Source organism: Pan troglodytes, chromosome 11 (assembly GCF_028858775.2).
Source record: "Pan troglodytes isolate AG18354 chromosome 11, NHGRI_mPanTro3-v2.0_pri, whole genome shotgun sequence".
NCBI lineage: Eukaryota > Metazoa > Chordata > Mammalia > Primates > Hominidae > Pan > Pan troglodytes.
Window position 1 is genome coordinate 14,687,345 of NC_072409.2, and position 23,739 is coordinate 14,711,083.

Consider the following 23,739-nt stretch of genomic DNA (forward strand, 5'->3'; position numbering starts at 1 on the left):
GGCTGTGTAAGGTGGAGGGATAGCATTACTTACACCTGCTTTATGACCACGTTGCTTTTAAATTGCCACCTTGTTTTTGTTCACCTTCCTAGTTAAATAAGGAGACTGGAACACTTTTTCTTTCTGAATTATTTTCTTGTACTCTCTAACCACTCTCTAAGAGATGGAGTTGTCTCCTTAAATATGACCAGGCAGAGTCCATTGACCTTTGTATTGGAATACCTTGAAAATTCCTTTAATTTTAATTATTTTTGTGGCTGTATAAGGGAGTTTTAGAAAGTCTACCCTATCTTTGAAAACTTTATTCATATCATATCCAAAGACTCAATAAGAATTCTACCTTTGGAAAAAGCTTGGTAAACCATGATTTTTAAATTTCTTCTGATAATTTATAAAGTAATAATTGATAGCATAGATTTGACTATTTTACCAATTTGAATACACTTTGTAAAATACAATATGAGTTGATGAGTTCCTTTGAATAACTCAGTGTTGAATTCTAGCATATTACGTTAATATAAACTCATGTATTAGAATTTGGATTTTTTAACCAAAAATACCTTTATTTTAATCTTCAGAGAAAAAACTCTTTTCTTCTTTTTCTGAGATAATTACTGTAACTTACAAAAATGGATATACATCTTCAAAGGATTTCCCTTTAATGCGAAATTTAGCTTTATGGGATCTAAGCATTTAAAGGTAAAAAGCAAATTCTATTTTGTTGCCATTATAAAACAAAACTGAATCTAGCATAAGGTAGGGAAACCCATTCACTCTTCAGGTTCTTCTCTGACAGGAACCAGCATTGTTATATTATTTCCACTTAGCAAAATCTGCTCTAATTTAATTATACTTTTTCCTGGCCAGGCGGTAATCCCAGCACTTTGAGAGGCTGAGGCAAGCGGATCACTTGAGGCCAGTAGTTTGAGACCAGCCTGGCCAACATGGCAAAACCTTCTGTCTACTAAAAATGCAAAAATTAGCTGGGCGTGTTGGTGCCCGCTTGAAATTCCAGCTACTTAGGAGGCTGAGACATGAGAATCACTTGAACCCGGGAGGCAGAGGTTGCAGTGAGCCAATATTGTGCCACTGTACCCCAGCCTGGGTGACAGAACAAGACTGTGTCTCAAAGTAATAGTAATAATAATAACAACAATAGTACTTCTTCCTTCTGGTGTGATTTCAAACTCAGTGACCTCTTCTAGTCCATATTGACAAAGTCATCAACTCCTAGAAGAGTACCCACGATTTCTTAATGACTCTTCACCACAATGTGAATTCTTGAGCCTATACATTTGTCTACAAGCTCTAGCAGCAACAGCTGGGCAAGTAGGTGGTAGCCTTAGCCGCCATAACTGTGACGGAAGCGGGATGTTTAAATTTTTAAAATGGAATGAAATCCAAGCTAACTGGTAAACTGATTTTAAAAACTGGATTTTTAGACATTTTACAACTTTAAAAAAAGAGTTTGGCCGGGCGCGGTGGCTCACGCCTGTAATCCCAGCACTTTGGGAGGCCGAGGCAGGTGGATCACGAGGTCAGGAGATCAAGACTATCCTGGCTAACATGGAGAAACCCCATCTCTACTAAAAATATAAAAAAATTAGCCGGGCATGGTGGCAGGCACCTGTAGTTCCAGGTACTCGGGACGCTGGGGCAGGAGAATTGTGTGAACCCGGGAGGTGGAGGTTGCAGTGAGCTGAGATCACACCACTGCACTCCAGCCTGGCAACAGAGCGAGACTACATCTCAAAACAGAAAAACAAAACAAAGAGTTTCTGTAATCTGATTAGTATTGTTTTTAAACTTTTTAAAAATAGATATTTTAATGTTGCGTTTATGTGTGGTTTTTAAATTTTTGTATTGATATATTTTTAGCTTCTTTCCTTTAATGTCTTTCTTTAAAATGTTGTTTCCATTTCTTAGAAAACACCATGCAATGCTAGACATTTTGGTTATTTCTGTCCTCTAAAATAGGAAATATGTTTCTCATAAATTCAGAAATTATGAAAGATATAGGAATTTAGGAAAGTAACACCTAAACTTGCCCTCTTTTCTTTCCAGTTTCAATTTCAGCTCCTCCTCTTTGTAGCTGTGTGAACGTGATTCAGTTACTAAGGATGTATTCTGGTCCTTCGTTTCCTTTTCTGTAAAATGGGAACATCCTCTAAATTCCATGGTTGTCCTGAGAGTCAGGGAGATGGTCTACGCATATATGATGTCTAACTTTGTGGCTGGCACATAGTAACATTTACCTTTTGCTCCGGCAAGCACTCTTATTTTCTGAACTAGGGAAGTTCTCAGGTGAGGATTGTTAGCAGCAAGCTGGTAGAGTGGCCTGTGGAATCAGCACGAGGGTTAAAATCCAGCTTTTTGCCACTGATCAGCTGACCTTAGGCAATGCCTCTCTAGACTATTTCTTCATCAGCAAAATGAGGTTAATAGAGGGCAGCTTTCGGAATTGATGGGCTGACTAACAGAGCTGCCTCAGAGACTGAACTCAGTAAGGAGAAGGTATGATAGCTTTGATTATTTGATTTCTGAGGTGGTCACTAGAATAGGCTGCCGGCTGTCTTTTTTTTTTTTTTTTTTTTTAAATAGCTTACAGTCTGTTCCCTTGAAATGTGTAAATTTTAAGAGTTCCACTGAGAGAGGAAATGTTATAAGTTCAACGACTCATTGTGATTAGATACTTTATCAAGAAACTTACTGCACATTCATTTTCCCCTTTGTTCTGCCTTTGCTGCAGCCTCACAGTTAGCCAAGTTGGCCAGAACTTCACGTTCGTGCTCACTGACATTGACAGCAAACAGAGATTCGGGTTCTGCCGCTTATCTTCAGGAGCGAAGAGCTGCTTCTGTATCTTAAGGTAAGGGAGAAGGCTTGGGCTGTTGGCTTGTTCTCTGAAGCAATGTCAGCTTCTGCATTGCTCTTCCGTAATTAAATCTTCCAGCTGTTCATTTCATTTTCCTATCTGTTTCCCACAAGTCACTGCATTTGGGGAGAAGGACTTCACAGTGTTGTTCTTGCACTGTAAGTTCTGCAGATAATTGTATTTATTTATTTGTATCACATCCCTTGGGTGGGAAAGGGGACCATCTCTTCTGAGTAGTTTGTGGAAGCCAGAGAGTCAGTGTGGCTTCAGTGCCTTCTGCTGTTATCTGGAGCTGTCAGAAATTAGCCTGTTAGACTTTCTCTTGGACATTTTGTGTATGTAAGATTATTAATAAAGTATGTGTCTGCAGCTCAGGACATCTTGCAGACACGGACTGTGTCCGCCTTAAAGTAACACCCTTGCCCCCTTTGGGTCGGTGAATGAAGAACTGTGTCCCATTTTGGCTACCTCTGTAGAGGTTTGAAAAAATTAAGAATCGTGTAAGAAGGCTTCTTCAGGTCTTCTAAAAGCCCCTCATACACCAGAGCCACACTTGCTTAAGGCTCTGTTTCCTCCTGCCAGAGGGGTAAGGCATGTTCTGAGGTGGGAGGATGTGTGGAAATCCGATTTTGGAGCTGCTGGCTCTGTGGACTCCTGCTGGGCTCCTCCTGAGGGGGAAGTAAAGGCATCCCCCATGCTCCCCTCTCCATCTGCCTTGGTTAAGTAGGTGTCAGAGGGGCCTGCCTCCTGTCTTTCTCTGCTCGTGTGGAACAGCCAGGGCACGGCAGCAGGAGGTGCCCATGACAAAACCCGGGCCCCCAGGCTTGGGTTGGGCCTGGGCCTGGGAATAAAAGGCCAGACCCTCTATGGATTCCAGAAAGGGTAGCTCTCTGCGGCACTAGTCTCTGCACTTTCTTCTTCTCATCAAGAAAAGACTCCCCCACCGACCCCTGTTCCCCAAACCCACACACCCTCACACCACAGGGGAGGAGGGGCTGACTTTGGAAGTTCCCAAGCTCACTAACTGTCAATCTGGACTGCTATACATTTGCATTTCTCTACACAAATCTTAGTATCATTAGTGCTTTTAATCAGTGAAGTCGACTCTGTTCTGCACCAAGCATAGCATTTATAACCTGGGCACAGGAGGATGACTGCTGGGGAGGCTTTAGGAAGGAGGCTGCTTTGGGAGATTCTGTGTGTTCTGTTGTTCTCAAGCACGCCTTAGTAGCCCAGGCCCAAGAATTACCTGCCCAGAGCATTAGAATTTGATGTAAATGATTATTTACATTTGGATTTAACAGTGCAGTCTTTTTCTTTTTAAAGAAAAATTTCTCTTTCAGTTTTGTCTGTTACATTTCAGCCCTGGCCAGGCCACTGCATATTTATACAGTTGACCCTTGAGCAATATGGGTTTAAGGGTACTGGTACCTCACACAGCTGAAAATCCACATATAACTTTGACTCCTCAAAAACTCAACTATGGCCGGGCACGGTAGCTCACGACTGTAATCCTAGCACTTTGGGACGCTGAGGTGGGTGGATCACCTGTGGTCAGGAGTTCGAGACCAGCCTGAGCAACATGGAGAAACCTGTCTCTAACTAAAAAATACAAAAATTAGCTGGGTGTGATGGCACATGCCTATAATCCCAGCTACTTGGGAGGCTGAGGCAGGAGAATTGCTTGAATCCGAGACGTGGAGGTTGCAGTGAGCCAAGATCGTGCCACTGTACTCTAGCTTGAGTGACAAGAGCGAAACTCCATCTCAAAAACAAAACAACACAAAACCCACAAAAACTTAACTACTATTCCATAGCCTACTGTTTACTGGTAGCCTTACCTGTAACATAAACAGTTGACTAACACATATTTGTATGTTGCATGTCTTATATACTGTATTCTTACAATAATTAAGGAAGGGAAAAGTTATTAAGAAAATCATAAGGAAGAGAAAATATATGTACTGTTCATTAAGTGGAAGTGGATCATCTTAAAGGCCTTCATCCTCATCACCTTCACACCGAGGAAGAAGAGGAGGGGTTGGTCTTGCTGTCTCAGAGGTAGCAGAGATGGAAGAGGTGGAAGGGAGGCAGGAGAGGAAGGTATAACTTTTACTTTAAAAAAATCCACATATTGGCCAGGCACGTGGGCTCACTCCTGTAATCCTAGCAGTTTGGGAGGCTGAGGTGGAAGAGGCAGAAGGGAGGCAGGAGAGGAAGGTATAACTTTTACTTTAAAAAAATCCACATATTGGCCAGGCATGTGGGCTGACTCCCGTAATCCTAGCAGTTTGGGAGGCTGAGGTGGGCAGATCACCTGAGGTCAGGAGTTCAAGAACAGCCTGGCCCACATGGCAAAACCCCATCTCTACTGAAAAAAAAAAAAAAAAAAAGAAAGAAAATACAAAAATTAGCCGGAGTGGTGGCAGGTGCCTGTAATCCCAACTACTTGCGTGGCTGAGGCATGAGAATCGCTTGAACCCAGGAGGTGGAGGTTGCAGTGAGCTGAGATCATGCCACTTCACTCCAGTCTGGGTGACAGAGCAAGAATCTGTCTCAAAAAAAAAAAAAAAAAAATCTGTGTATAACTGGACCTCAGCAGCTCAAGCCTGTGTTGTCCAAGGTGAACTATGTATTCATTTGGAGGTGGTGAGGCTTAAACTGAGTTCTTAGAGTTTTGCAAAAAGGTTTTTCTCTATAATATGTTTGGGTTACAGTGTTTCTTTCTAAGCTGTGTGTGTGTATGTATATGTATATTCTAAACTGGCACTATCACTCAGCAAATTTTGATAAGAGAAAAGTATTCATTTAAAAATTTACATTTAAATTTGCTTGTCTCTGATTCTGATGTGTGACTTTGTGTGCCTATACAAGTAGGGTCATGGATTTCATATTTGTGAGAAGCCAGTTGAATAGTCTTCGTGCTTTCATCCTTTAGAATGAAAAATGGCAGCAATTGATGTGTTTTTAAAATCTGTTATAGTAGGTTAGAACTATGGAGAAAAATTCGGTGGGTTAATTCATTCATTTGTGTGTCAGTTCTTAATTGAATTCCTACTATTAGCTAGTCACTGTCCTTGAGTAGTTCCCAGACTAGCTGGGGAGATGGATGATCACAATACAGTATGCTGTATCTAATACACAGAATGATCCCAAGGCATAGTGTCTTCTTGCTGTTGCTTTTCTAGTGCCAGAGGATAGTGACTGTGGCTAAAAATAAAAGAGTCCTAGATGAATTGTGGAACATGAATTTTATGAGTATTTAATATGAGGGTAGAGAAGCTATCTTTTCCAGCTTGTGTGGAAATAAAGGGCACACCCACTGACACTTTCCCTCTGTTGGGTTAGGGAACATTGCTAGGCTGAGACTAGCATGTAAATGGAAGGGTTTACTGTTAAAGCTGGATGACTGGTTGGTGGTGTATCCACTGGGGAGTGGAGAGGTCTGCCAAGAGAATGAGAGCTCAGTTTGGATCTAGGTTACATTGTTGTATTGTCCTCTTCTGCTGCTCAGTCTCCTTGCTTTCTTTAGATACTTTCTCTTTAGTTAACCTGTGCCTTGAGGTCCAATCACCCTTCACAGTGTGCCCAGGGCTATAGTCTGCTCATAAACTACCTCTACTTTTGCTTTCCATTTCTTCTCAAGGGATGTAGCTCTCAGTTATGGCATCTGTGCAGACGTAGCCCCTGTGGTTCCAGGATTTAGCTTCACTTCCTCCTTGTCTGACATTCCAAACTTCTATGCTTTCTGGTCCATATGAACCACTCGACAGTCTCTGCTTTCACATGTTTACCCATCCTCCCAGACTCAGCCTAGGCACCTCTGCAGAGTAGCCTTCCCCACGTAGAGGTAATCATTCCCTCTCTGGCACACCCAGTGTGCTTTGCATTCTTTAGTTACACACTCATAACCTTGGTCCTCCTTTGTTTTCCTCCTATTGGAAGGTCAACTCTCCAGGGGTAAAGGCTGGATCTTAATTAACTATGTATCTCCAGCAGTTAGTGTAGTGCTTATCCAAGATGTTGTGTGCATTGGGATCAGAGAAAGGGAAATGCATCAAGAATGGGAGGGCAGGGCACCAAAGACTTTGAATGAGAGGACAGGTGTCATGGGACGTAAATTCAGAGAGGAAATAAGAAATAGTTGTTGGAAGAAGTGTAGTTCACATTACCAAACTCATTTCATGCTAGTTGTAAGAGATGCACCTTTTAATCTCACAATGGAGGTTCAATATTGAGTGATAGACATTTTGTCCATGAAGGGTTAAGCCATCTGTATTTTAAAATTTAAACTTAATTTCACAATGAAAGGTTTTTAGACACCCTTTATGCAACATAACCTACTTATTAGGTTCCTTTTTATTTTCTGTTCCTCCCCACTAGGGCATGAGCTCCATGAAGGCTGGGAATTTTTATGTTTTTTTCTCCTCCCACAAATACATCCGAAGTTTATTGAAGAATATTCTGGCACATAGCTGACATTCCCAGCTAGTCTGGGAACTCTTCAAGGACAAGGACTTAGCTAGTACTTGTTTTATGAAGGAATGAATGGGGAAATAAGCCCATGTTTATTAAAAAACATTAGAAACTTTGGTATGAACTCTTATTAACAGCTAACCTTGGCAGAAACCTAGTCGTACCAAACAAGTCCTATTAACACAAATGCCACTATAAATCAAATGCATTATTTCCTCCCATGGTTGACTAGTTCCTGCCACTGAAGAATTTTACTCCTCCTTGAGATTTGCCACATTATTTAATGAGTTCCTGGATGGGAGTTGATACTAAATTAAAAACACCAGCTAGGAGAACAGTAGTTACGGATTAGTTAGTCTCCATCATAAACACAGGGATGTGAGAGCATTTTAGCATTTTCATATTGCACCATCTGAGTCTGATGCAATATATGCATTTACCTCTGAAATCTTTAAATATTATAAAACAAAGTGACCTAGAATTGAAATTGGTTATGGCACTTGATATTTGATTTGCCCCAATGGCACATACTCCATCAAGGCCAAAACTGTAATGAAAGATGCTATTTCTAGCCAACTTCTAGTTCTGGATCAACAGAAGGAACACAAGAGTTCAAAGCTTTAAATTTGTGTTTGAGGGTTATGGGGAGATATGTCATACAATAATTAAATACCTTTTGTCTTTTATAAAGGAACTACACAAATATTTGCCCTACAGTTTTCTCCTGCTTCCATTGGGATCTTATTGAAGCTCTTAAGAAAGCTTGAGTAACTGTCCTTACACCCAAATAAAACTATTTTTGTTATACATTTTGGAAAGAAAAAACTTTTTTTCCTCAAGATGCTGTCTAAATTTTTTTAGTTTAACTTTTTAAATTTTTATTCAATTAAAAAGTATCTGAGTACCTAGTATATACCCAGAATGGGCAATACATAACACTTGGTCTCTGGCCTTCACTTGTTTCAAGGTCCCTTAACATGAACACAGAGATCTAGCCCCAGATCTCCATTTGCAAACTTTTCAGATATCACACTCATCCAAGATTTTGATGAGCTGAACTTTCTGAACTTGGTAGTACAAAATGAAAAAAAAAAGTATTTCTTGTCATTTACCAAATATAAAATCTAATGTGCTTCTAGGTGCACTGTTCATGGACCACCTCTGATTTTGATATCCATCTCCCACTGCACTTCTGCTACCCTCACTCTTTTAGGAACTGCTCAATCTTTGGGGTGGGAAAATGTAAACAAGTAATGAAAACATAATGCGATCAGTGTTGTTTTAAGAAAACATATTTATGTGTAAGGTTCTTCAAAGTCACAGATTAGACAGTGCCCATCTCTAACTTGAGAATAAGGGAAAGTGTTGCTGATGAGTTCCAGTTAAACTGAGTCTTGCAGAATGAGTGGGGGCTTGCCTGGAGGAAAATGGGAGAACAGCTCTCTAGGCAGTGAGAACTGATACACAAAGTCCCCAAGAAATGAAAGGTATAGCAAGATGAAAGGATGCTGAGAATGCAGTGAGGGAGCAATAGCAAGAGATGATACCATGGAAGTCTGGGGTCCAATTGTGAGTGCTTGTGGGGCGTGCTCAAGATTTTAGATTTATCCGGTAGCAAATGGAATACTGTCAGCTGGTTTCGGGTAGACATTAGAGATGCTGATGTTTTTAGACCAAGGCAAAAGTGATTTTTTGAACGTGAAATGTGCTTGGGTTTTTCTGGTTATTGTTTGAAGGGATGTTGCGTGTCACTTTGGAGGTAGCACCCAGATTTAGACTGGATTTTTCAAACCTCAACTGCAGGGGTTTTGTTTTGTTTTCTTTTAAAAACAAGGATAGTGATCATCCCTCCTTCCATGCTAGTTGGCATATGGACTTGATTCTAAACCTGAGTGGTGTTCAGTGACAACCTTCTTCCTTCTGGAGCACTTTCTGATCTCGACTGGAATGACCATTGCATCCATTCTCAGCTGTGTTACATTCATTTTCACTCGAAACACAGAAAAGCTCCATTTCCACGGAGCAAAAAAGAAGCTAGAAGTAATAAAGGAGTCTGGCTTTAAGAACTTTGGCTTCCCTTGCTGACTGTTCCAGTGTTTTTAAACAACACATACAGTTCAGGAATAAAATCAAAGGACTCTGTTTCCTCAGGCAGGTGCGGTGGCAGAAGCCCTTTTGGGTTGTGTGTTAGCTGCTTTAGTTTAAAATAAGTGTTTGGGAGGTGGGGGAGGGAGTCGGGGAGAAAGGCTGTGGGGACAGCTCCCAGATTTTTACCTTGAAAGCAGGTGCTGCTGAAATATTCCAGAAACAGATGGAATCTCCTATTCTTGTTTTAAGCTATTTATGGTTGTCTCGCCCGAGGGTACCCTGCTATACAAAAATGCACAGCCTGATGTTTGAGGGCAGTTGGGCATCAAAGCCGGGGCCCCTCTGGGAGAAATCAGCCTTTCTTCCCAGTGCCTTAAATGCCATTCTGGAAACCTGGGTCTTTCATACCGTTTAACAGAGGACTTTCCTTTGCCTTTTGAGTGTTTCTGTCTCTCTGGAACTGTTTGATTTCTTTTTAATTCTTCTCCTTAAAAGTAAGCTGGATACTGTGTTGTTCTTGTTATTCTCTGGATGGTCAGTTGGCAGAAGGCCCCACTGCTAAGGCAGATTGATAATTTCACCGACTGTGGGTCTCAGAACATGGCATCTGTCAGAAGCTGAACATAGAGGATGGGCCAGGGAGTCTGCTCTTTCCTAGGCCCAGGGCCCTTCTGAGTTCCTCAGTATTTTGAAAGGCTTGTGTGGGTGCAGGGCATGGGGTGCTCTTCAGAACATCAGTTTGTGGGAGGTTATAACTAGTTTTTCTGAACTAAAAAAATGAAGTGGTTGGGGAATGTTGCATGTTTTATTGCCATACAGATGCCTTCATACTTAGAAACATATATAATCCTCTGGGGAGCCACAACTCAACAATAGTAACAAGCTGTACAGTTTAAAGAATATCACCTTTGAAGAGAAGAAAGAGAAATAGCCGAAACTGCCCTTGCACTCCCAGTGGCCTGCTGTTGGAGGTTGATTTGAGGTCTGGGAAGCTGCACAGTTGGAAGGACAGGTGTGTCTTCTGCAGTGGCCATGGGGGCTGGAACAAGCAGCCAACCTCAGGCTGTCCACTGCAGGAGGAAGCTCCCTTTCTCCTCCTGATTCTTTTCAGAGGACACCAACCTGGCACAGCCTTCCCTCAAGCAACCTGACCCTAGGGTTGTAGGGTATTTGTAACTCTAAGACTTTGGCTAAAAGGGATTTTTTATTTTTGAGACGGAGTGAATTCTAAACCTTACAAGAGATGTGATACTTTCTCACTCTGTTTTGGAAACAGAACACTTCCTTGTCATTAATCCTCATGAAGCTTAGTACACGGCAGGAAGTGAAACCACCTCAAGAACTCCAGGAGTGTAGTTCTGCCTTGTTTTTTGCTCTCTACCCACCCCCCATTCTTCAATCATCTTGCTACCTCTAGTGACTGCTGCTGATGGCTCATGTTACTTCATCATTTTGAACATGGATAGACTAACTCTGGATAACTCACTACAGAGGATTTGGAGTGGAAGGCAGGAATTAACATTTATCAGCATTTATTTAATATGCCAGCTGGTTAATGTAATTTTCATTTATTTTTATAGCAATCTTATGAAATTATCTCCATTGTAGAGATAAAGGGATTGAGACTGAGAGAGATACAGTGACTTGCCCAAGATCTCAAGGAGAAAGTTAAGGAATCTGGTTTGGAAGCTAAAATCCAACCCAAAATTTATACTCTCAACTGCAAATTCTGTCTTCCTGCCACCAAAGCAACTTTTACTGCTTTCAAAAGGTTATTCGTCCTCTCTTTCTATATGTATATACTTAGTTTAAAAAGACATAATGGGTAGTTTGCCCTTGCAGAATGAACTCAGAGGTGAGCTTAAAGAGCTTTCAGAAATAATGTTCTACAGCTCACCTTCATCTTATAAATGATGAAAATGAAACACGAATGAGACAGGAAGATTTTTGTTCCAAGCTCTTTGGCTGGTGAATGACAGTCTTCTGACCTCCAACCCAGGGTTTTGCCCGTGATATGGCAATGATTCTTCCAACTCAGGAGAATGAGCCCAAGGCCAGCTGGAACTAATGTTTTTTCAAGACTCGGTAGCCCCTGGTTAGTGTCAAGGAGTCACATTCCCTTTTGGTTAGCATCATTATGAGCAATGTGAATAATCCAACTATGTGATTATAGAGTGAACAAGATGATCAGTTCTGTTTAAATCCGATGCAAGGTATGTTTGAATGGAAAACCAGTGAAATAGAGCCTGTCTTTTGAAAGGATCTCAGAATTCCACATGAGGGACCCTTTTTGGGAGATGAAAAAGCATTCTACAGGAGAGGCTCCTTGGTGCTTTTTGATTGAGTTTGAGTGTCAACAATTTTTCTTGGACCTCCCTGCAAGCCAGCCACTTTCCTTCAACAGCAATAAGCAGAAGGCATTTATCTGAGCCTGATCTTTGCTTTTCACTGGGTGGGAGGTAGAAAAGAAAATGGCTCAAAATACACCTCACTCCTAAAATTGCCCTTTGCTTCTAAGCTACACTCTTAAGAGCAAGATGGATTTGTGAATACAGGAGTCTGAATTTAAGTTGTCTGGCCCTTTCAGGGATCAGTTTTAGAAGCAGTAGGAAGCCTAACATTCTCTCCATCATGGAGAGGCCCCATAAGACTGCAATAATAGGTACTTCTTTACAGAAAAATCATAGTACCATGATTGAAGTTTGAAGAAGTTCGAAGACTCTACAATTCTAGCAATCAATTATGAGCCACTTATTTTTAGGATGTTATTTTTTAAGATTATAAAGATACACTTTCTCATTAGAGAAATTTAGAAAACTGCAGAAAAGAAAAGAAATCTCTCATCCCACCATGCTGATAATGACTAAGGGTGTTTCCTTCCCTGAATTGGGATGGTGCTGTAGGTATAACTTTGTATCTAGCTTTTTCACTTATTAAATTGTAACCATCTTTACATGTCATTAAATATTCTTTCCTGAGAGTGTTTTTAACTACATAATTTATTTGTGTGAGATTGATTTATAATACAAGGAAAGAAGCTCTTAGTAATGTGAAAGAATATTTCTTGCTAAGGCTTATCTTCTTTTTAAAAATGCATTTGCTATAATGTTGTCATTCAGCTAACTACTTGGTATTTTTTTAAAAGAAACACTCAACTTTTTTTTTTTTTATCTTAACATGTGAGCTATTACCTGATTCTTGACAATGAAGAATAGTTACTAGCTTCTGAAACAATGAACAGAAGAGTATGGAAATAGTATCAAAAGTCTTGGTTAAAATCAAGTGGCAAATAATGTGTTGAGTTTACGTTTCCATATTTTATTTTGTATATTTACATCTTCAGAGTAAGTAATTTTTATTAGCATGAGTTGTAAAATGCAAATTGTAACATTAAGGGAGCACTTTTGAAGTTAGATAGCAATATAATTTTGAAATTAGAATATATTGCATTCTAAGTGAAAGCAAATTACATGTATCTTAAAACTTTACGTAAACTTATGGAATTTTTAAACATTGTGGAGAAAATTAAATTCTATATATTGTAGTATGCAGTGGAAATTAAGTAGGTTTTTATTTTCTACTCATGGACTTGAATCTACCAGTGATCTTACGCAAAACCAAGGGCAATTGTTGTGCTTTAGCTCAATCCACAAGTCTTAAACTACCACATAGAGATTTTAAATCCCTTATCTATAATACAAAGCAATATTTATTACAGAATTAATTCTGAGAGGCATCATTTATGGTTTCTAATCCATTCTATTTCAGATGCCTTTGAAGTAAAGTGGTGGAGTTTTGCATATGAGGTTAATTGTCCCATTGTTCATTTATGCAGTCTGGTATTTTAACTACCTCTTTATGTGAATTAATGGACCCAAAATACAGCAAAAATGCTTGACTTGAAAAATTTTACATTTTTTAAAAACCGATTTAAGAGTGTGGTGGGAGAAGAAGTTGGGTGAAATTCAGTGTCCTGCAGTTTGTTGTCTAAGCTCCTTGGGATGACTGACTGATTTTTTTTTTATTTTAAGTTTTTAATTTTAAAATTCTGGTCCCATCAGAAAACAAGTTTTTAAGTGGTTAAAAAACAAAAAAACACTGCAAACAAAAACAACCCCAAGCCAAAACAGACTCTAAAGAATGTATGTTTGCTAGTATACTGTTTTCTGCTGAGCTAGGATTTTTACTGTCACTTTTGTAAATTTTGTAATTTTGGATACCAACTTTGGAGAAAATTTAATTTGTGCTTTTTCTTTTTTATTAGTATGTGAAAAATATAGCCAATATTGATTATCCTTATTGAGTAAAGATAACTGTTGTCCCGTGACCACTGAAAACAAAACTTTTATAAATATCTTTTCATTGTACTCTTTGTTAACATTCTCCAGAGATTGCAATTCTAGGTCTTTTTGTTTGAAGGGACAGTTTAACTTTCAAGGACTCCCACGAACTTGTGCGTTCCTCAGATTTAGTGTACTCAAGTATCCCTAATCTGAACATCCAAAATTCAAAATGCTCTAAAAGCTTTTTGAGCACCAACATGATGCTCAAATGAAATGTCCATCGGAGCATTTTGGATTTCCAAATTAGCGGTGCTCAACTGGTATATATTCTGCAAATATTCCAAAATCCAAACAAATCTAAAATCTGAAACATTTCTGGTCCCGTATGTTTTGGATAAGGGATATTCAAACTGTTTTTGTGTTGTAATGAAACAAACATTGGTGCTATACTTTGATTTTTTTTCTATCTTTTTAAAACATGGATTTATAATAAAAATATTTTTACTTGGCTGTCATTTGGTTTTTGTCTCAGTTATTTCAGTGGCAAATTGTGGACAATACTAATGCAGAATATTGTTCTAAAGATTAAATAAAACAGTAAATACTTGATAAAGTCCCTGTATGTTATATCTATTGTGTAAATGTTTGATCACAACCCTGTGTTTTTCCCTTTTGTAAATTGTGAAATATAACCTGCAAACAGAAAAGGGTGTCAAATATACATATACACATTATACACACATAAGTAAACATAAATATACAGCAAATACCCATGTAATCACCATTGAAGTTCAGAAATTACTAGCACCCTGATATTAATTTTTTCACCTATGTATACATCCCTAAATAGTATAGTATAGCTTTGTTTGGTTTTGAACTCTGTGAGTTGCATTATGCAATTTAGAATTGTTATTTTCAATCTTACTTCTTTTGCTTAACCTTGAGATTCACCCATGCTGTTGCTTATGGTTATAGTCTGTCTTCTTTGCTATCTAGTGTTCTGTGTTGTATGATGATATACCACAGCTGGTTTATGTAATTTTCATTTATTTTTATAGCAATCTTATGAAATTATCTCCATTGTAGAGATAAAGGGGTTGAATTGTTTATGCATGTAACTGTAGGTGGCCATTTGGACTGTTTCTAGCGTGTGACTTTTATGAACATTCTTGAAGAGCTATACTGGTGCACATAGACTTAACTTCTGTGTACTGTATGTACCTAAGGAGTTGAATAGTTGTGTCATAGGACATGTGTATCGTTGACTTCATTGGGATAAATGCCAAATTGGGCAATTTTATTCTATTAAGCTCAATCAACCTTATTGGGATAATGCCAAATTGTTTCCTTAAGTGGTTTCACCATTTTCTGCTTCTGCAAGCTGTGCATGAGCATTCCATGCACCACACTGCTGCCACTAGCTCCTTGCTTTTTAAAGAAGACTCGCCAGCATACACTTCACTTTTCTCAAAGCCCATGAGATCTAGGTATTATTGCCCTTATTTACTTCTCCAAACATTAATCTGGTCTCATCGTTTGCAGAGGTGTTGCTAGAGAAAGAGGCAGTCCCTGGAGTTGTGAGAGAAAGTTGATCATTATCTGAAAGGTAAAATGAGTTACACGGTGGCATGGCATAAGAGTGTGGTCTAGTGTCAGAGTAGGGCCTGCATTCCAGTCCTCCTGATTTGGAAATGAGCTTCTGATTACTCCATTTACTCTGTCTGAGCCTTAATTTCCTCATATCTACTTTTTTGGTGAGGATTAGAGATAATATAAGTAGGCCAGGCACGGTGGCTCACGCCTGTAATCCCAGCACTTTGGGAGGCCGAGGCGGGTCGATCACCTGAGGTCGGGAATTCGAGACCAGCCTGGCCAACATGGTGAAACCCTGTCTCTCCTAAAAATACAAAAATTAGCTGGGCATGGTGGTGTGCACCTGTAATCCCAGCTACTCGGGAGACTGAGGCAGAAGAATTGCTTGAACCTGGGAGGCGGAGGTTGCAGTGAGCTGAGATTGCACCATTGCACTCCAGCCTGGGCGATAGGAGCAAGACTCTGTGTCCAAAAAAAAAAAAAAAAAAAGAGCTAATATAAGTAAAGAATATTGGTAAGGTGGTCGTGGACATCTCACCACATCACATAGTATAGTAGATATTGAAAGGTAGACCAATTGTCATAGGTGAGATGTATGTGGGCATACATGTGACAAAGTGTACATGAGCCTAGGTTATGCTAGCTTGCAGATGACACTTGGTAATGAGGTAGGCACTTACACACTGTTGATCAGGTTGTAAAATGGTCCAACATTCTTGGAAAACAATTGGCAATATATATTCAAAACCTTTAACATTTTTTCCACTTTGGGGAATCTGTTTTATGAAAAACTCAGAAATATAAGTACGGATATATGGACAAGGACATTTAGCATATAGAGTGAAAAGTTAGAAACAATTTTACAGCCTAGAAATAGAGGATAGTTAAATTTAATTAGATACCATGTAGCCATTAAAATTGGTTTTGGTGATTATTTGATGACATGGAAAATATCCAGTACTTATAGAAGAAAAGCAAGAGACAAATTTTTATATGTGATGTGATCTCCATTTTGTAAAAAGTATGTAGAAAAAAATGACGTGGGGGATCGGATCCCAAAGTATTAATGAGAATAGTTAAGTAATGTTATCATGGGTGTTTTTAATTCTCTTTAATGAAGTAGTTATCCTGGCTGTTCTATCAAGCCCAATCCAAATATTCACTGCACAATAATTTACATATTTTTTAGTTTGGAAAAATTATAACCACCTTCATATATCTATCTCATGATTTCAAATATAGAATGCCACAAACGGCAGTACTTTAGCTACCAAAATAGTAACTGATACTCTAGTGTGTGTTTCCCCACTAAGTTTGTGAAATGGACTTACGCTCTGAAATCAGAACTGTGTTCAAATTTTGATTCTACCCCTTACTAGATCTAAGGCCAAAACATGTCATGTCACCTTTCTGAGCCTGTTTCCTTAACTGTAAAACAGAAAGTACATCTCATGGTAGCCTTAACGATTATGAGGTATATATATTTTTAATTTAAATTTAATTTTTTTTATTTTTTATTTTTTTTTGAGATGGAGTTTCACTTTTGTTGCCCAGGTTGGAGTGCAATTGTGTGGTCTCAGCTCACTGCAACCTCTGCCTTCCAGGTTCAAGTGATTCTCCTGCCTCAGCCTCCCAAGTAGCTGAGCTTACAGGCACCCACGACCATGCTCAGCTAAGTTTTGTATTTTTAGTAGAGACAGGGTTTCACCATATTGGTCAGGCTGGTCTCAAACCCCTGACCTCAGGTGATGCACCCACCCCAGCCTCCCAAAGTGCTGGGATTACAGGAGTGAGCCACCGCGCCCGGCCTATGTTTTTATTTTTATTATTTATTTATTTATTTATTTATTTATTTATTTATCTTTTGGGACTGAGTCTCACTCCATCACTCAGGCTGGAGTGCAGTGGCACGATCTCGGCTCACTGCAGCCTCTGCCTCCTGAGTTCAAGTGATTCTCCCACCTCAGCCTCCCAAGTAGCTGGGATTACAGGTGCACGACACCATATCCAGCTAATTTATTTTTAGTGGAGACAGGGTTTTGTCATGTTGGCCAGGCTGACCTTGAACTCCTGACCTCAAGTGATCTGCCTGTCTCAACCTCCTAAAGTGCTGGGATTACAGGTGTGAGCCACCATGCCTCGCTCAGGAGAGATTTTTTTTTAATGGACATACCACGCAGTGCATAGCACATCTTTGGTACTCAGTCCAAGGCAGTTATTCCCATGTTGTCTGCCAAGACTTAAAAATACCATTAGTTATACACTGCACCATTGATGTAAAAATATTTTTTCAGGGGGAGAAATGACTGTGTTAAATTTTTAGTTTGTTCCCAAAATGCATTTTGATTTCAGAGATGTTAAAGGAGTTCCTCTTAATTGAGAAATGTTAGTATTAATTTCCAAGTGGGATATTTAGCATCTGTCCTATGCATTATCACCATTCTCTACTCACCTAGTTGACCTTTTAATTTTCTCAGAAATTTTTATCTTATTTCTGTAAAATGACTAGGAACCTATTCCCAATGCATGCCTCAAACCTGCTTTTTATGGCCTCAGGATCTCTGTCATAACCCGTTTTATGCTTTCACAAACTGAGCCCCTGGGGAGCTGTCTGCACTTTTCAGTGTGATCCAGCTGAATTCCTTCCCTTCCCCACTCAAGCCCTTTGATTTGCCAGGTTTTTGTTCATCTACCCTAAGGATGAACTGAGATTGCTGAGCATGGCCTCTCTTGTGGTGCAAAGTGAGAATTGTTTTTAATTGAGCAGAAACATGTGGAAGGATCAGGAATATCTCAAGGGATTACAGAAAAATTCCAAATTTGTACTACTTACAGCTTGTGTTTAGAACGGGGTCTGCTGGGAATAAATGTTAGTTAGTGTGGCCTGTGACCTTAAAAACTGTTGACATGGACTTCAGCCAGAAACTAGCCACAGACCTCCTTTGTTAAACTCATTCATAGCTCCTTGAAAACTTTAGTCAGTGAAAGTTGCCAGCTCCAATCTAAGCATAGCCTTTTTTTTTTTTTTTTTCCCATGCTTTGGAAACAGAGGACGCCCCTTAACCAGCAGGCCTTCTTTAATAAGACTACATGGCCTAAACGCAATTGGAATTGACAACTTCCTGGCTTGGGTTTGCCAACTGGCAGAGCTGTGAGGCCGAGGGGACAAACAGCGTTGGGGCGCTATGCACTTGTGTTTATGTATGTGCAGAGGAGACTGAACTCTAGAGCATGGTGATACCCTTCGCTCTGAGAGCAACGCTCTGGCCTGAATTGGACACGTCTTTCAAATGTTCTGCTGGAATAGACACATCAGAATTATCCCTCAGTACTTTCTTTTTAAAGGAAAGAAAAGAGAAAATAACTGCCCTTTCTTTTTTGATAGGAATGATCATGGCCTTTCCCCTCTCTGCTCAGAATCCTTGATTTAATCCTCTTTTTGTCAGCGTTGTGCTATGTTGCTCAAATATAAAATGAGAACTTGAAACTCGGATTGGGGAATTATCATTTGTTGAATGACACTCAGCACCCACTCACTCTGGAGCTTTATTTAACAAAGTTTAGTTTCATATCAAGGTGAAGGGATAACCAGGATATCTGTCTGTTTTACTCATTGAGGAGACTGAGCAATGAGGAAGTTAAGCAATTTCTTCTCCTTTCCTATCAAAAGAACCCCAAGGAAAGGCCTTAAACAATTATGATGCTGCCTCTGTAAACCAGCATAGTAACTGAGATAGAAATTAATATTTTCCTTAGTTCTTGTCTTTAATCCAAAAGACTGCATTGTCTGAAATACCTGAAATTTTGAAAAATGGATAAATGGATCAGGCTAAAAAGAGGAAGTAGTTATTCTGCTTACAGAGTTTCCTTTGACATTGTTGACATTGAGAGTGGGTAGGGAAGCTAGCTTAGTTATGGATTGTCATTCTGAGATATCCGATCATATCCGTTCATATCTCTTTCCACTTAATCACTTGTAAAATTTTGGTTGTTGGAGTAGAATATTTATTTCCAGGTATGCCGTTGAAATTGTTTTTAACATAAATACTCTAGCAGACTTATCACTTTTAAAAGTTGCTGAGGTTTGGCATGATTTCAGCCAGGCATGTGTGAGGAGAAAAAAGGAATGTCACATTGGCCTAGGAATATGGAAACTTTGAAAGAAGAAATTATATAATTTCCTTGAGAGGGTACAAGAATTTAGATGCCATTGAGAGAACCCTTGAGAGTAGCTGACCCCTCGTAGATTCTACATAAGTACTTATTGAATGAATAAAAGTTGCTGAAATAACTATTTCCTAGTCCTGGTACTTGCCTGTCCATACTCTCTCTCTCTCTCTCTCTCTCTCTCTCTCTCTCTCTCTCTCTCTCACTTTCCCTTCCTCAACATCTTTCTTTACCTTAGAACATTTATTTCTTCCGCAGAAAGTAGGTGATGCCATCATGTTTAATTACCTAACATTCTAAAGCACAGCTTGTAGATTGAGACCTAGATTCAAATTCTGACTTACGAGCCATGTGACAAATCATATAACTTGACTTGTCTGATCCTTGTTTCCCACATCTGTAAAAGAAAGATAATGAGGCCTACTTTGTAAAGTTGTTAACATATGTGTAAATATGTTATATAAGATACCTAATTTAGGAGTTAGCAACAGAGAATTTTTTTTTTCTAAGAAGGAATTTCTTATGTTTTTCCACATATGCTTTTTCTCCTGCTCTCTATCAAAGGGAATAATAAGAAAAGGTCTCAAAGACTTTGCTACCTCTACAGATCTCCTTGCTTATTCAGGGAAAGTAGTTACTGGGTAGACCAGCTAAGAGTAATTGAAAGTGTCCCAGACTCTAAATGAGAGATTTATAATAGCCTATGGGAGTTGTTTAATGCTTATCTTCTGTACCTGTGCTCTATACTGAGAGTAGGTTAGATCGTTAGAAAATATATTTAGACAGGTTATTAAGAAAACCAGATTTCTATTTTTGCTGCTTTTTTGATAAAAAGATAATCTCAGAACATTAAACAGCATAGAGAATTGTGGAGAATTATCTGAACTTAAGTTCTGTTTTGCACAGGATTTTTTTTTAATTTCCAACTTTTACGTAGAGGGGCACATGCACAGGACATGCAGGGTTGTTACATAGGTAAACGTGTTGCGCAAGATTGCACTGTAAGTGCTCCCCTTCTTAAACACACTTAAAGGTGGTTTTGTAAGAATTAATTCTAAAACTCTCCCGAATGTAAGCTGATACATCCATGTGGTCTTATAACCTCTGTGTACATTATGTGACTCTAACCCTTGGTGTTTTGTGTGAATAGCAAATTATATGAAGCCTTTTTTTTTTTTTTCCTACTATGTACCAGGGAATTAAGAACACACTCTGGAAAAGGATGAAGAACTCTGGTGTGTAGAAGAGGGAAGAACTTTTTTGTCAGATTTTATTTTACTGGAATATATTCCCTTAAGATTTCATAAGATGAGAGTATGTCATCTTTTTTTCTAAAGATTTTCCCCCTAATGCTACCGCATTTTCTAAACTTTCATTAATAGCTCTTTGCAGCTGAAGCAAATATTTTAGATCTTTCTTGTACTCTCCTCCAGCTGGGAGTGTCTTTCACACATCAAAGGCAGATATGAGCCTCTCATTAAAAGATAGTATGAGTTCATCATCTTAGAAGAGTAGGACCTGAAAACCTGAGATAACTTTCAGCTGCAAGTCATATCTAAGCTGGACTGAGATTTTTCTGTTGGTTACCGCATTTCTTTTCTCAATTCATCACTCCCAGGTGCTCTAAAATCTGACTTTCTCTCTTAGTTTTGTTTATAACTGAAAGTTATCTTTATTCAGAATACAAAGTTAGTTGTAGAGGTTAGGAAAGATAAATATTTTAACACTTATTTTTAATAAGAAAATCAGGACTCTGGAAACTTAGGAAGAAAGCCCGGGGTCTGCTTGTTATTTTCCCTCTCTTTCTGCGCACTTTTTGTGCGAGGCCTTATTAATACCCTCTCACTGCACTGCCTGCTCCAGTGTCTATAAGGTAATTATTTGAAACTCATAAGTCAGCCCTGAAAACTCCACAAATCCTCCTCTTCCTAACTTTTGCTAATGAAAAGCAACCCTGAAATCAGAGTGGTTGAACAGATTTCTTGAGAGTATGGAGAACAATGATTATGTCCTTCAGATTTTATTTTTGAAAAAAAATTCTAGATCCCTATGAAGGCTGGAATGTGACATTCTATCTAAAAGCCACACGAAAGGTTTTTAGCTCCTTTTTTGTGTATATGTACATATGCATGCTTGTGAACAAGTTATTGCAAAATGTTGCAGGTTCCATCGTTTGAGTAATAGCCACATCAAATCCCAATTCTTTTCCATAGTATTTACTTTTCTTACTTTGCTCAATTTCAAGCTCTGTGTTAGTATTTTCTAGCCAAAGGTGAAAGTTGTCCCCAGATAAATATTAGGATGGCCTGGCAGCCAAATCCCAGGCAACCCAGTGAATTACTCTCTTTGATAGTAGACAGGTCCAGTTCAAGTTGCTCTGAATGGCATTTAACTATAAAACAATAGCCTTAACAAAAGTTGCTGGTATCCTTGAAATGGTTTCATACCGGTAGCCAATTCTTTCAGCACTTTAGGATATGAGGCTTGTTCCATCAGAGTGCCAGCTTTTGGAGCTTTACATAGCCAATGAATGGTGAAAGAGGGAAGAGAAAAGTACGTAGATGTATTGAAAATGCATGAAATAAAAAAATGAAAAGCAAGCAAACAAAAACATCACTACACACACACACACACACACACACACACACAGAAGCTGTTGACACGGCAGTTTTTCATTCTTTATGGCTCTAGGGACAAGTTTAAATTGGGAAAAAATTTTTTATTCTCTTGTGCTGTGTTGAACAGGAAGGCAATGTTTGATGTAATCTGGCCCAGATGTCAGCAGTGTGCAGCCTTGTGATGATTATTTATCTTCAGATTTTTATTTTGTAAAAGGAGAATCCACAAACAATTGTTTAGAGTCATAAGCTGTATTTAATGGCTGTTTTTGACATTTTGTGTATGCAACGAACAAACATATATATTAGTTTAAATATGTTTTACATTTAATTTCATTTTAGCTATTAATCTTAAAATCCTCTTTAACAAATACTGGTTATGAGTCCCTTGACAGATGTTAACATGTTCAGTGCTTTACATTCAGGATAGCGTTTCTCTTATTTCAATTTCTTACTCTTCTAGGAAGTTTTCTCAGCTAAGACTGTCAAACTAGTGGGCTCTTTTAAATGGTGTTTGAAAGAATTTTCTCATATAAATTTCCCAGAAGGATATCAGTATTTTGGGGTTAGAAAATGGCTTAGAATGTAAGTGGCAAAACTTCAATAACAGCTCCCAAATGGCAGTCCATTTACTCACATTTGAGGGGATTAATTATCTTGGAATTCAGGTGTCTTTGTTTTAACAGTATTGTTTTCAAAATATTTTGAAAGATGAGCATTGCTTATGATTTATACCTGTCTCTTGTCTACCCCCTTTGAAGTGCTGCTGATGGCTGCTAAGACCCCTGGAAAGAGTGGATTTTGAAATTTCATTTTGGGGATGGGAGGAGCGGGGAGTACTTTTGCCACATAATACTCTTTTAAAGATCGAGGAATGTGTACAAAAATCTTTGCTTCTGCTACGTTTTTTCCAAACACAACTAAACTTTCTCAGTAAATTTAATTTGGACTACTCAGTTGTATAGTGGGTTGCCCTTTAAAAACTGAGTTCAGGCTGGGTGTGGTGGCTCACATCTGTAATCCTAGTGCTCTGGGAGGTCAAGGCAGGAGGGTTACCTGAACCCAGGAGTTCGAGAACAGCCTGAGCAACATAATGAGACCCCATGTTTACAAAAAATTAGCCAGGCATGGTAGTGCACACCTGTAGTTCCAGCTACTTGGGAGGCTGAGGAAGGAAGATTGCTTGAGCCCCAGGAGTTCAAGGATGCAGTGAGCTATGATTGCACCACTGCACTCCAGTGTGGGCGACAGAGTGAGACCCTGTCTCTTAAAAATAAACAAGTACAACAACAACAACCAAAACTGAGTTGAATTAAAGGTTAAATTAAACATTTTAAATATATTCCATATGAGATGCCAATATTAATTCTAACCTAGCACAATAATAATTTTAACCCAGGCAGGATTAACTCCTATTCTCCATTAGCTCACCTCATTGACTTCAGTGGAATTTTTGTCTTAAAAAATACCGAATAAATTATATTGACATTTTATAACTTCTAGATCAGTAAGCTCACAGCATTGGTAGTTAGTCCATTAAGGTAATCTTCATTGTTATCAGTGTAGGATAGCAGAAAGATGAGGAGTTTTAGGACCTGGATTCAAGTCCTGTATATACTGCCAATAGGCCCAGTGACAT

At 38.9% G+C, this 23,739-nt stretch overlaps 1 protein-coding gene across 20 annotated transcripts in view; it reads left to right on the plus strand.

Moving 5' to 3' along the window:
• The window catches only part of DENND1A (DENN domain containing 1A), a 542,971-nt gene that overhangs the window by 163,182 nt on the left and 356,050 nt on the right, over positions 1 to 23,739 (plus strand). For all 20 annotated transcript variants that reach the window (XR_010148858.1, XM_009457264.5, XM_054659070.2 and 17 more), the window contains one exon: positions 2,750 to 2,869. Coding sequence is in view for 18 of the 20 variants with exons in the window: in XM_009457264.5 (XP_009455539.1) it covers positions 2,750 to 2,869 (120 nt within the window). In the remaining 2 variants the exon portion in view is untranslated. The remainder of the gene's footprint in view (positions 1 to 2,749; positions 2,870 to 23,739) is intronic.